The sequence below is a fragment of the Capricornis sumatraensis genome, chromosome 14, assembly GCF_032405125.1.
Source record: "Capricornis sumatraensis isolate serow.1 chromosome 14, serow.2, whole genome shotgun sequence".
Lineage (NCBI taxonomy): Eukaryota > Metazoa > Chordata > Mammalia > Artiodactyla > Bovidae > Capricornis > Capricornis sumatraensis.
The window spans coordinates 72,047,281-72,059,466 of record NC_091082.1 but is presented as its reverse complement, the minus strand read 5'-3'; the positions used below and the strand labels follow the sequence as shown (position 1 = coordinate 72,059,466).

At 42.6% G+C, this 12,186-nt stretch overlaps 1 protein-coding gene across 2 annotated transcripts in view; it reads right to left on the bottom strand.

Annotated features, from left to right (window-relative positions):
• Nucleotides 1–11,978, bottom strand: part of RGL1 (ral guanine nucleotide dissociation stimulator like 1) — a 171,035-nt gene extending 159,057 nt beyond the window's left edge. For both annotated transcript variants that reach the window (XM_068986492.1, XM_068986494.1), the window contains exon 1: nt 11,847–11,978. In XM_068986492.1, coding sequence (XP_068842593.1) covers nt 11,847–11,978 — 132 coding nt within the window. The remainder of the gene's footprint in view (nt 1–11,846) is intronic.
• Between the last annotated feature and the right edge of the window lie 208 nt (nt 11,979–12,186).

Genomic DNA, 12,186 nt, shown 5'->3' with positions numbered 1-12,186 from the left:
TGCTTTCTCTATTTTCTTTCAGGTAACCTACAGTTGTCCCTTGAAAGACTGAGAAAGAGTCTACAGCAGCTCCCAGATCCAAGGTGCCAGGTGGAGGATCCTGCCGGGGGTGGAGGTAGGGAGCTGGAACAGGACAGAACCTTCTCGTTCAGAAACCACTCCATCTATCACTGCTCATTAGTCTTCAAAGGAGCACTGAAGCCAGGCCTCAAGAAAAGAATACAGCTAAATGTGTGGAGGTTGGTAGTGACCTGAGAAAGTATGTCACCCTACTCAGAGAGACTTATGCTGACCACATAAATCCTTTTTTCTTTTATGGTTACACTGTGTCTTTGTTGCTGTGTGCAGGCTTTCTCCAGTTGCGGACAGTGGGGGCTTCCCTTGTTGCAGAGCAGGGGCTCTAGGCATGGTGGCTTCAGCAGTTGGTGCATGTGGGCTCTGTAGTGATGGCTCATGAGCCCTGGAACCAGCAGGCTCCAGTAGGCATGGCACATGGGCTTTAGCTGCTCCTTGACATGTGGAGTCTTCCTGGAGCAGGAATCAAACCATGTCCCCTGCATTGACAGGAGGGTTCTTATCCACTGTGCCACCAGGGAAGTCCGGACCATGTGAATCTTGATCCAAAACCTGAGACATGTGGTTTTACCATGGATGCTTCCCAACTTCTTTCAAGAACCTCTCCCAGTTCTCCATGGGCTATAGAGCTGCCTTACAGTTTTTCTGTCCACCCTGACAAAGGACAGGAACATAATATAAAATAAGGTGCCCCCATTCCCTGCAAACTGTGGAGGACAGTGTATAACATCACTGTACTCAGTAAAACTGTACACAGTGTATAGTTCCCCCTCCTACTTGTTTATGAGGTCACTGGGAAAGCTGCTACTCTTTTCATGGCTTCCCTCTCCTGTTTATCTTTTATATCCCCCCTTCTCCCTCCCCTAGCTTTTCCCTTCTTCTCTATCCTGTAGACAGAGCCCCTTTTCTTCTCTACTATATAATTCTAAACATAGGCTCTGCCCATAACCCTAAGCTATTGCTGCATCACGCTGATTTGCACCAGCTGTGCCTGATGGTGGTTAACCCACACTTACAACAGAGCCTTCTTAGATCTTCCTCTGAGAAAGAGATTCCGCACATACATCTAAAAGTCATAACCAGCAAGGTGGAAACTGAGCCAAGAATAAACAGATCCTGCTTTGAACTACTGATCACATTAAATAAGAAAAATAACACAACCAGAGCAAAGAAAAGTGCTACCCAGAGGTGTAGCATAAAGATTTTTCTTGGACACGTACAACAAACTAGTAGATGATTTGCCCCCTCAAACATCCCACTCCCTAGTTTAAGGTCAATTCTCTCAATAGTAATGAAAGAAAAGCCCAGGTCAGGGCAGGGAGCTCAAGGAAGGGAAGACTTTCTCATGAAGAATTCAAGGGACAATAAAAAGTATACTCCTACATAGAGCTGACTCACTTCATTGTACAGCAGAAACTAACACAACATTGTAAAGCAACTATACCTCAATTAAAAAAAGAAAAAGAAAAAACTAGGAGACCTTAAAAAAGTATGCTCCCAAATAAGAGCATCAAGAACTTTATCGTGTAACTAGAGTTTGCAAAGCTTAGAGCCTTTGAGACTCTTAAATAGCTGTGAAAAACCAAGTGCATGGAGCTGGGAATTAGCGTATAATGATGTTATTCTGCAACTTTGGGCAGATCACAATCTCAGAGCATCAGTTTTCCTATCAGCTCACTCCCTGAGGAGTCATTGGCAAGGTCACCAGCTGGTTTGTGCATACTGAATTGTCTGGCCCATTTACTTTCCACTATGAAACCATGTGTAATGGTCCTGTGTCTGAATGTGATCAGGTCATGTGAATGACTGTCATTAGAAGGTAATCATCCTTCTTCATCTCTGTCCCAGTGCGACTGTGTTCCAGATTTGTCAAACCAAATTCCATTCTTCCTAGCTCCATAGGATAATGAACAAATGCCGCTAGTTTTGTTAAGAGAAAAATCTTCCAAGTTGTAAACTCATTTATTAGTTTCAAAAATTCTGGCTAACCTCAAGATTAGGGACACAACGTGATTCATCTGAAGCAAGACGACATCAGCAGTCTAAGAAAAATATGTTATAACTAACTTTTTGTTACAAAGCTCATCTACTTATAAATCAGGTTCCCAATAGCTATCTTCACATCTGTCTCACTGTCAGTCCAGGAGGACATTAGAACAAGTCACTGTTAACCATCTCCTGTTGATGGCAGGCAGAAATGGTGTACTTTAGCTCAGGACAGCTTCAAGCCATCTATGGAAATTCTTAGGTTGAACATGTATAGGAGACAGATCTTCTATACTTATTTCACTCACTAGGAGTAAAGTTTCTATCCACTAAAAATAGCAACATAATTTCAGGCTTCCCAGAAAACACAGCATCCCATCAGTCTTTTAAGTACTGAATGATCAGTTCCTAAGCATCAAAAGCATTAGTACAAAAATGGAGACCCCACCAACAGTGTCAGGCAGGGGTCTTGATGTTTGGAGGACAAACTTTCCTCCAGAGTCACAACACTTTCACAGACCCTGGTGATCTGACTCGTGCCCTCCTTTCAAGCCTCATCACCCCCAACACTTTCTGTCTTGAATCCTATCTCCCATCCACACTGAACTACTCGTCATTCCCCTTTCCCCCACTCTTTACGCCTTTGTACATGCTTTTCCCTCTGCACCAGCAAAGGACTTCCTTCCCCACCCCCATAATGAAACAGTCCACCTCATCCATTTTCCATGTCTCATTTGTATAAAATCACTTACTCCTACACATCATTTATTACTCTTAGCTTCTCCAAACCTCCCAAATTTAGCTAAAATATGCCTCACATGTACTCCTTTACAAGCTTGTGTTTTAATTGCCTTGATCACATCTATGGTGCTTTTGTGAGAAAAAAAAAAGTCTATATTCCCCACTAGACTGTAAGCTCCATGAGGCAGGGGTTATATCAGTCCTACACATGGCAGTTACTCAACAAATATCTATTGAGTAAATGATTCAATTCACTATTTTATATTTAATAAGAGAGGAATGAATTTATTTTAGATGTTTGCTTAAGATAGCTGTCATTTTATTCAACCTTTTTGTTTTGACACTTTCAATTTTTAGAACTGTAAAAGATGCCAAGAGATACAAATATATAATCATGTTCATATTACCGCCATCTGGAATTGACAAATGTTAACAGTTTTATATATTCCAGTCTATTCAAGACTGCTTTCAAAGGGCCAAAACTCCAATGATTTTGTGATCAATCCTGAGTTAACTAGACAGAGAGAAACGGAAACGATATTATTAAGCACTTATGTGCCAGTCACTGCCCTAGGTTTATATACATTGCATATTGTGAATATTATTATCCACACTTTATGGATGAAGACACTAAGACTTAGAAGATTAACTACTGACTGAGATAATACACCGAGTAGATGTTACTACCATGTTCCAACCAAATACTAACTAAATCCAAATTCCTTGGGGCTTTGTCCTTTATTGTCTCAATCCTCAAGTCCTATCTATACCTGGAAGGTGCTTGCGCTTTTTGAGCCAGGGAATGTACTTTTACATATGTTATTCATCCAATTCGTTTAAAAAATGTCAATTAAGTGCCTACTATGGATTTTGTACTGTTATCTCGTAAACTTGCAGAAAACTAAGTTAACCAGGGCACTGCTTTCACAAGCATTTTGGTTAATTCAGCTATGAATAAATTAAGTGGTGCTATAATGCCAAGGAAGCTTCTCCATTGCAAAAGAAACATGCAACCGTCTAGGCAAAGAGAAAATAGCATTAAAAGGATGAACAGACTACCTTCCTGTCCCTGCCAAAGGTTAAGGATGACACATGACAAGCTATGCTCACATTAGACGGCCCCTGAAAATTTACCTTGGTCCTACAAGGACTGGAATGTTGTGGTTGTGGTGGGGAAAATCTTTGCAAGGTGACTAGATACTTAAAGGTCATATTTAAAAATCGCTGACCACTTTGCTGTGTACCTGAAAGTAATACAGCATTGCAAATCAACTCTCCATCAATAAAAACCTTAAAAAATAAAATAAAACAAAATAAAAATTTGCTGTCACTTATGATTTCTACAGTGTCCTGTATTTTTGTCTTAACAATTAAAAACATGAAACTTAGGGGTAAAGAATTTGACTTAATATATCTTCTTGGCTCTCAGTTCAAATTCTTATGGTTGCTTAACGGTCAGCATGTCTGTGGTCCTGTAGTTCACATGAAAGAAAGTGAAAGTCACTCAGTTGTGTCTGACTCTTTGCAACCCCATGGACTGTAGCCCGCAGGCTTCTCTTGTCCATGGGATTCTCCAGGAAAGAATACTGGAGTGGGTTGCCATGCCCTTCTCCAGGGGATCTTCCTGACCCAGGAATGGAACTTCCGTCTCCTGCACTTCAGGCAGATTCTTTACTGTCTGAGCTAGCATAGAGTTCAGTTAAGACCCTGCACATTCTTTCTTGCCGTCCCTGCCTTTCTGAAAATGAATGACACAGTGTTTCCTCCCCTAAAGGGACAGCCTGTCCCTATGTGGATACTTTGTATCCAGGGTCTTGCTCCATTTCTTCCAGTAAGTCCAGGGTGTTTGGCAATCACTCGCTTTATAACTGTATTGTCAGCAATTTTGACTTCTCTTAACATATTATAAAACTTCTGGACTCCTAATCGAAATCCTGGCTCTTTCTTCCTTTCCTATATCTACTATCCTCCATGATTCCTTAAACATAACTTCACCTCCCACTTTGATAGAGCACGCTTCTTCCATCACAGTGTTTCAAGTCTTTTTGCCATTTTTAGCTTCCTTGATCAACATTTTTACTTTGAAACAATTCAGATTTGTCCTTGCACAGCATCCAACCTACTTGAAATGAATGTTTTGAGTCTGTAAGCACGATATGGCCATAAGGGTAAGCAGGAGTGGGTGGAGAGGTTATTTTGCTTACTGAGGACTCTTTTCATCAGGCTATTTGCTTTCCCCGTCACTGTACTTTTACTACACACATATGGCGTTGATTTCTCAGAAATCCAGCAAAATTCTAATGGTTCCCATTACTGGCAAGCCACAGAGTAAATCATATGGTTCTGGTCCTTGGGTCCATCCTTTCATGACAGCAGAGGAAATACTACTAACTGCCAGAAGTTCTGTCACTTGGGTGCTCTTCTCAGAGTAAGCACCAAGTGAGATAGTTGGTTTTCTGTCCGTTCCTTTGTTCATTCATTTATTCATTCAACAAATGTCTCAAGAGTGTAGTGAAATAACTCTGAATAAAACAGACATAGTTTCTCAGATTAGGAGCTCATAGTATACTGGAAAAGAATATAAAATAAATGATTGCCATATAATGTGATAAATAGACATGAAGGAAACACAGAGTACTTTTTAGAAAGCTAAGAAAAAAATGACAAGGGCATATAACACAGACTATAGAGGTCAAGGGAAACTTCCAGAGTCTGAAGGATGAATAGGAGTTACCTGGGCAAAGGGGAAGGAAGGGCACCCTAAACAGAGACTACAACGTCACGTGCAAACGCACTGGGGCCAATATTCCCTTATCAGAATCCAAGTTTTTAAAGCATGCTAACCCTTTCCTTGAAGAAGGGAATGGCAATCCACTCCAGTATTCTTGCCTGGAGAACCCCTTGGTCAGAGGAGCCTGGCAGTCTACAGTCCATGGGGTCACACAGAGTCAGCTATGACTTGGTGACTAAACAACAACAACATTTTCCTACCAGTGACCTCCTGTAAATCTCTACCTTTCTGAAATTTTCTCCATCTATAAAGGTTCCAGGGGAGTTCCCTGGTGGATTCTGCACTCTCACTGCAGAGGGCCCAGGTTCAACCCCTGCTTGGGGTTGAACTAAGATCCCACAATCCAGGCAGTACAGCCCACCCCACCCCACGCCCCACCCCCCAAAAAAAGATTACAAAAGATTATAATGTGCCTTGAGATTCCTAGACCAGGGTTTCTCATCAAGTAAAGCAGGTTAATTTCTCAAATGTCGGGTCACAGGAGAAGAATTATAGTAAAAGTTTTCCACTATTTCCTCTCGTGGGCCCCTGAAAGAGGACAGGGCTTTGGACTAGCTACTCAGTGCTATGGGAAGCAATACAGCTTCTCCCCAGATAGCCTACATTTGTAATCCAAGGACAAATTTAAATAAATACTGTTTCTTCTTTATATGTGTGCCCTCGAAGGCGAGATAAGCCTAAGGCACAGAAGACAATTCTTTCCCTTTCATTGGCACTATTTCAGTTTGTGAGCTCCTCTCCCCCAACCCCCTGCCTCTTTATTGCCTCATGCCAAGCTTGTCCTGACAATAATGGAGTTTTCAAGCAAATAAAAAGAGACCCTGAGGTTTACGGTGAGCACATTTTGGAAAACAATGAGCTGAAACAGAACTGCTTCGCACACTTTTTTCTGGGGAGCTTAGACTCACATGAACACAAGCCCCATGAAGTAATGGTTTCCAAGCCCTCAACAAACTGGTCTTTTTCTTTCTTCCTCCCTTCCTCCCTGCCTCCCTCCTCTTTTTTTTCCTCCCTCCCTCCCTTCCTAAATTCACTTGGAGTTTTCTTTACTCTCTGTAGTAAAGCACAAATAAATGTTCACATCTAATATGGCGAAGGCAGGGTTCGTTCTAGGACTGGGAGCCAAAGGCATGTGCAGGCTCAGTCGTGTCAGACTCTTTGTGACCCCATGGGCTGTAGCCCACCCAGGCTCTTCTGTCCATGGGATTTCCCAGGCAAGAGCACTAGAGGGGTTGCCATTTCCTCCTCCAAGGGATCTTCCTGACCCAGGGATTGAACCTGCATCTCCTGGCAGGAGGATTCTTTAGCACTAGCGCCACCTGGGAAGCCGGGAGCCAAACAGAACAGGCTAAAGTTGTTGAAAATGTCTAACAGAGTTTTACCAGAGAAAGCTCTCTACGTATCAGTTTTATCCTCCTAAAAGTCCCTGGCCTTTCCCCATGCAAATGGTCACCTGAGCACCCAAGTCAGCAGGTAGGATAACAGAAGGTTGAGAACCCAGCCTGGCCACACCTTTCCCGGAAGACATCCCTGAAGAGCACACTGCTGACTGGTGTCGCCCCTACCACATGCTCGGGGCAGAGAAGGAGGAGCTGAATGGGTCTGAAACACCCTTATCTGGACACTGCCCAGAATCATTTGTATATGTCAACACAGTGCTGTTTAGTTGGGGTTGATTATTTTCCTCCTGGGAAGATCACCCACAGGAACCTCAGTGGGGGCAGTCTCATTGGAGTCGGGCAGCTGTGTCTACCAGTTCAAATCCCCTAGTTGTTTAAAAAAACACTGAAGGAATCCTGGAGTATGGGCCTTCCAGAACGTGGGGGCAATCGTGAATTCAGATGGTAGAGGTCAAAAAGCAACTGCTGTAAAACTGGCAGACTGATAGGGTGTAACATTTTATACTCCTCTGTCCTTCACTGATTCATTCAATAATAACAAAAGTCTACATCTATTGGTTATTATGTAGGAGGCACTGTTCTAAGCACTTTGCATGCACTTTGCTCTGGCAACAAGAGCCAATGGTTAAAAATAAGAAGATACAAGGTAGGAAGATTGGAGCTGAGGAGACTTCCCCGAAGGTAGGTCTGTGTTCCGTGATGATAGCAGACTGTTTGGTGAACAGCATCTCAAGGGCGGAGGGAAACTTTGAGGTGACTCTGGTGGACTTTACTGTCCAAAGACGCAACAACAATTCAGGGAATGGGTGAAAATAGCCAGGTTTCAAACAATCAGATTGTTTACACCTTTGGGCCCCTATCAATAGCTTGGAGTATGTGGAGCAGAATTCAGTTATGCGGGGAAAAAAGAGCTAGGACAAACTTAGCAGAGGTTTAGAGCTTCACTCAAACGGAATGGAGTTAACGGGAGGGTGTAGTCTCCATGAGATGTTGTGATACTATGTGGGAAAACTGAGATGGAAACCCAGCCACACACACTGGGAAAAACATTTTGAGGAATAAAAGAAAGTTATGACTCAATGGGCATCTTGTTGTTTTTTCCCATGAGACACTGCCAAGCCAGGCTCTAAGAGAGCAAGACTGGAACCATTTATTACGCTGAAGATGCCGACCTGACCAGAATGAGATGAAGTGTGGGAAGCGAAACCAAATGTAGAATCAGGGTGATTTAAATAATTTTGGTAGACAGTTTCATGAGAAGATAAGAGTGAGATGATGAAGAGAGAGAAGCTTGAATTTGAATCTTACTCTGCTACTTACCAGTTATGTATCTTTGAGCATGTGCCCTAACTTCTAATCTTCAAAATCCTTATGCAAAATATTCCTATGGGACCTCCCTGGTGGTCCAGGGGTGAAGAATCTGCCTGCCAGTGCAGGGGACACAGGTTCAATCCTTGGTCCGGGAAGATTCTGTATGCCTCAGGGCAACTAAGCCCGTGCTCAGCATCAAGAGAAGCCACCGCAGTGAGAAGCCCGTGCACCACAACTAGAGAGCAGACCCTGCTCACTGCAGCCAGAGAAAGCCCAGGCACAGCAAGAAGAGCCAGCGAACTAGAGAGCAGACCCTGCTCACTGCAGCCAGAGAACGCCCAGGCACAGCAAGAAGAGCCGGCGCAGCCCAAAACAAAAGAATAGGAAAGAAGCAAGCTTCTATTTAAAAACATCCCTATGGCTGTGACAACTGAATATACCGCAGAATATGAAAGTGCCAAGGACAGTTCTGACACAGAGTAGGTGCTTAACAAATGATACTTTCTCTCCCTCCCTTATAGACTCCAGTTGAATATTATTAATATTCGGTTTTAATATTCCATTCCTCACTACTGATGATAATATCTATCCTATTGATCTCAGTAAAAATATCTCAAAGCATGTTTATATATTAATAAGTTCCCAGGCAGGACATGTCTATCCCTTTGCCTCATATTAAAGTTTGCGGTAGAGAGAAAAAGGAAGTCATTCAGAATCACAAAGAAGAAGCCTAGCGCTATCTTTGAACCACATTCTTTAAGGTCAGCAAAGAGCTGGCTCTTCAGAGATGAATAAAACGCACACCCACTGCTTGTCCAAATAGTCATCCAGTTTCTCTCTCTCTCTCTCTCTCGTTTTTTTAATTCTCTCTCTTCCTGTCCCTCAGATGAGAATGATTTAATCTCCAAAGTATGCGTGATGACACATACTATTTCCTCCTCCAAGAATGTGATGTTACAATGTGAGGCCCCATTCCAGAACTAGATTGAGAGGGAGAGGTCATATGTCCAGTCTCCACACAGGCATTCACCAGTTGAAGTTCACACAGAGAGCATCTCTGTTTCACAGCCACAGAGAATATTGCTTATCTTGGCAGGCTCCTCACAAATGCAAGACACTGAGCACAGATAAGCAGTGCGTGATGAATGAGTCGAGTCAGTGCAATTTCAATCAGTAAAGACCCAAACAAACAAACAAAACCCCGCCACTGACTACGACCCAACAGCCAATGAAATAAATCACCTTTGTACCAGAGATGGCAGTATTTTGGTTGCTGTTAACCTTTATAGAAACAACAGGTTACCATGAAATCATGATCACATGGTCACGTAATTGCTATGAAAATGATTCATCAATCAACCATCAGGTATTTAATTCAACTAGGTACAGCAGTATGTGAGTGCTTTAGGGTTTCTAAGTGAAGTCTGATTAAAACTAATGGACATGGTCTATAGAACAGACAGCCTAGCTTAAAAGAGAGAATCACCATCATGAAAAAAGAATACCCCAAATAATTCCCAGTTGAGCACTGACTAGCCGAATGTATACAGAGAAGAAGGAGATCAAAGTGGCCAAAAGATGTTCTGAAGTGTTCCAGGCCATCCTGCACATGTCTGACAGAGCAGGATTTCTAGAAAACAAATCTGTGTCACTACCCCTGCCTAAAACCCTTTACTGACTGCCCAAGGCCCACAAGACAATTCCTGGATTTCTGAGTGAAGCGTGTAAGTCTTTTCATTATTTGGTGCTTCTCAGTTTCATCTCTTGCCATTTCTCTTCTGCTGCAGACGCTCCCAACTGCAGGACGTTCTATTAATAATACTGCCCTTTACACAATTTTCCCTCTTATGGGAATATTTGCTTGGGTTCCTCTTTTTAAATCCCTTCTGTTGGGTTAACTTCTACTTTTCCTTTAAGAATGAACTCAAGCCTTACTTCATCACTGAGTTTTCTTTCCCTGACACCCACACCTCCATGAGCATACTCACGCCCATGCGGGATTAATGCTCCCTGCTGTAGGTTCTGAAAACACCTAGGGACATATTTTTAACATACAACACTCATCACACCACATTGCAATTACTGATTGATTTAATGCCGTTCCCCCACCTATTTCCCATTTTTTAGTATCAACTTTGCATGCGTGCTCAGTCACTCAGTCATGTCCAACTCTTTGTGACCCATGGACTGTAGACTGTCAGGCTCCTCTGTCCATGGAATTATCCAGGCAAGAATACTGGAGTGGGTTGCCGTGCCCCACTCCAGGGGATCTTCTCAACCAGGGATCGAAACCAAGTCTCTTGTGTCTCCTGCACTGGCAGCCAAGTTCTTTGCCACTAGTGCCACCTGGGAATCCCTGAAATATGTATAAGGATGATAAACTCCAAATTTAGGATAGTGATTACCTTTGCGGAAGGAGGAAAGCAAATAGAATTGGGTGCCAGGGCAAGGACTAGGGTGAGTAAGCAAGGCACCTAGCATGCAAAATACAAGGATAGATTAACTTCCAAGTTTGTGCAAGTGCAGGACATAAATGTGAGAGTAGGTACCTCCTTAAATTTTGTGCCCTCAGCACCTCCCTTTCTGATCCTATTCTTGACCCTATTAAGTGACATACACAGAGACTTCAAACAGCTTTCTGCAGAGTTTTACTGCTTTAAAAAACAAAAAACTAAACTCTGTTGTGCTAGTATTTCTATAGAAAGAATTTAGAGTTTCTTCATCTGGATTTCACACATTTAAGACTATAGCTATTTTACTACTTTCTTGGGTTGGAATCATTACAACACGCAGATATTAAAGATTTGGACACCCAACATAAGTGCTCTGAGGCCTTGGTATAATGACTGCTTGTGAAAGATTATTTTCCGCTTAACAGAATAACCAGCAGAAAGACATGTGACCAAGCTTGGCAGCGAGGCCCTCTCTCCCATTGTTTTGCATTTTGAGCAAAGAAATGTGAGAATGAGAAAGGAGAGACCAGTTTGGAAGTTATACCAGGGGTAGGGCTCTGACTAGTTCCTGCTGACTTGGTTCTTGTCCTATTTCCAAACATAGTTCTCCAAATTCCCATCAGTTCTGTGAAGCTCCCAATATCCTCCAATAATTTGCCAGTTTCTTTAAATTAGAGTCAATTCCTATTGCTTGCAACCGAGGAGCCCTAACTAATACTTAATCTCACGCTGTCAAAGAAAGAATCTATATAATTCCACATGTGTTAGTTGATCCTGAGGAATCAATTTTCTCTCCACAATTTGATTTCCCATGTATGTTTGGTAGGCGTCTACAAGGACAAATGCCTACTTGCATGTTTTAAGTCCTATCTGTCAGGGCTGCCTCCCTTGGCTGAATGAATCACTGTGGAGTTATTAATGTCCAAGGGACATACCCCTGACTTCTTATTCTCTAGCTGTGGTTGTGCCTATGGCCCCTGAATAAAAAATTGCCAAGCTGGCCTATAATAACAGCTGCACTAAGAATGAGCATCTCAAATCTAAGAAAACCCATCAGTGCACCAGCTGTGTCGCTTAGCGTTGTCTTACCTCCTCTGTCTTTAAAACTTCCCATATCCGAGCATGATCTTCCACCAGCCAGTGTCCTGTGCTTTCTACCTTGGTGGAAAGTTTGAGTTTAGACACCACATGTGCAGGCTCTCCCAAGGGCTTCTCTTCCATCTTGAAAGAGCCAGGCAGGAGGCATTACGGATCTGTGTGGAAGAATAAAGTGGGATCCAGGTTAAAACATTACGTAACAACAACAGCAACAACGAGATGGCAGAGCAAATCATCATGCCTGATTCGTGGATAGTGAGACCATCAAAAGTAGTATCATAATAGACACTAAATTTTATGGACACTTTTTATATTTTAGTTATCCATGATT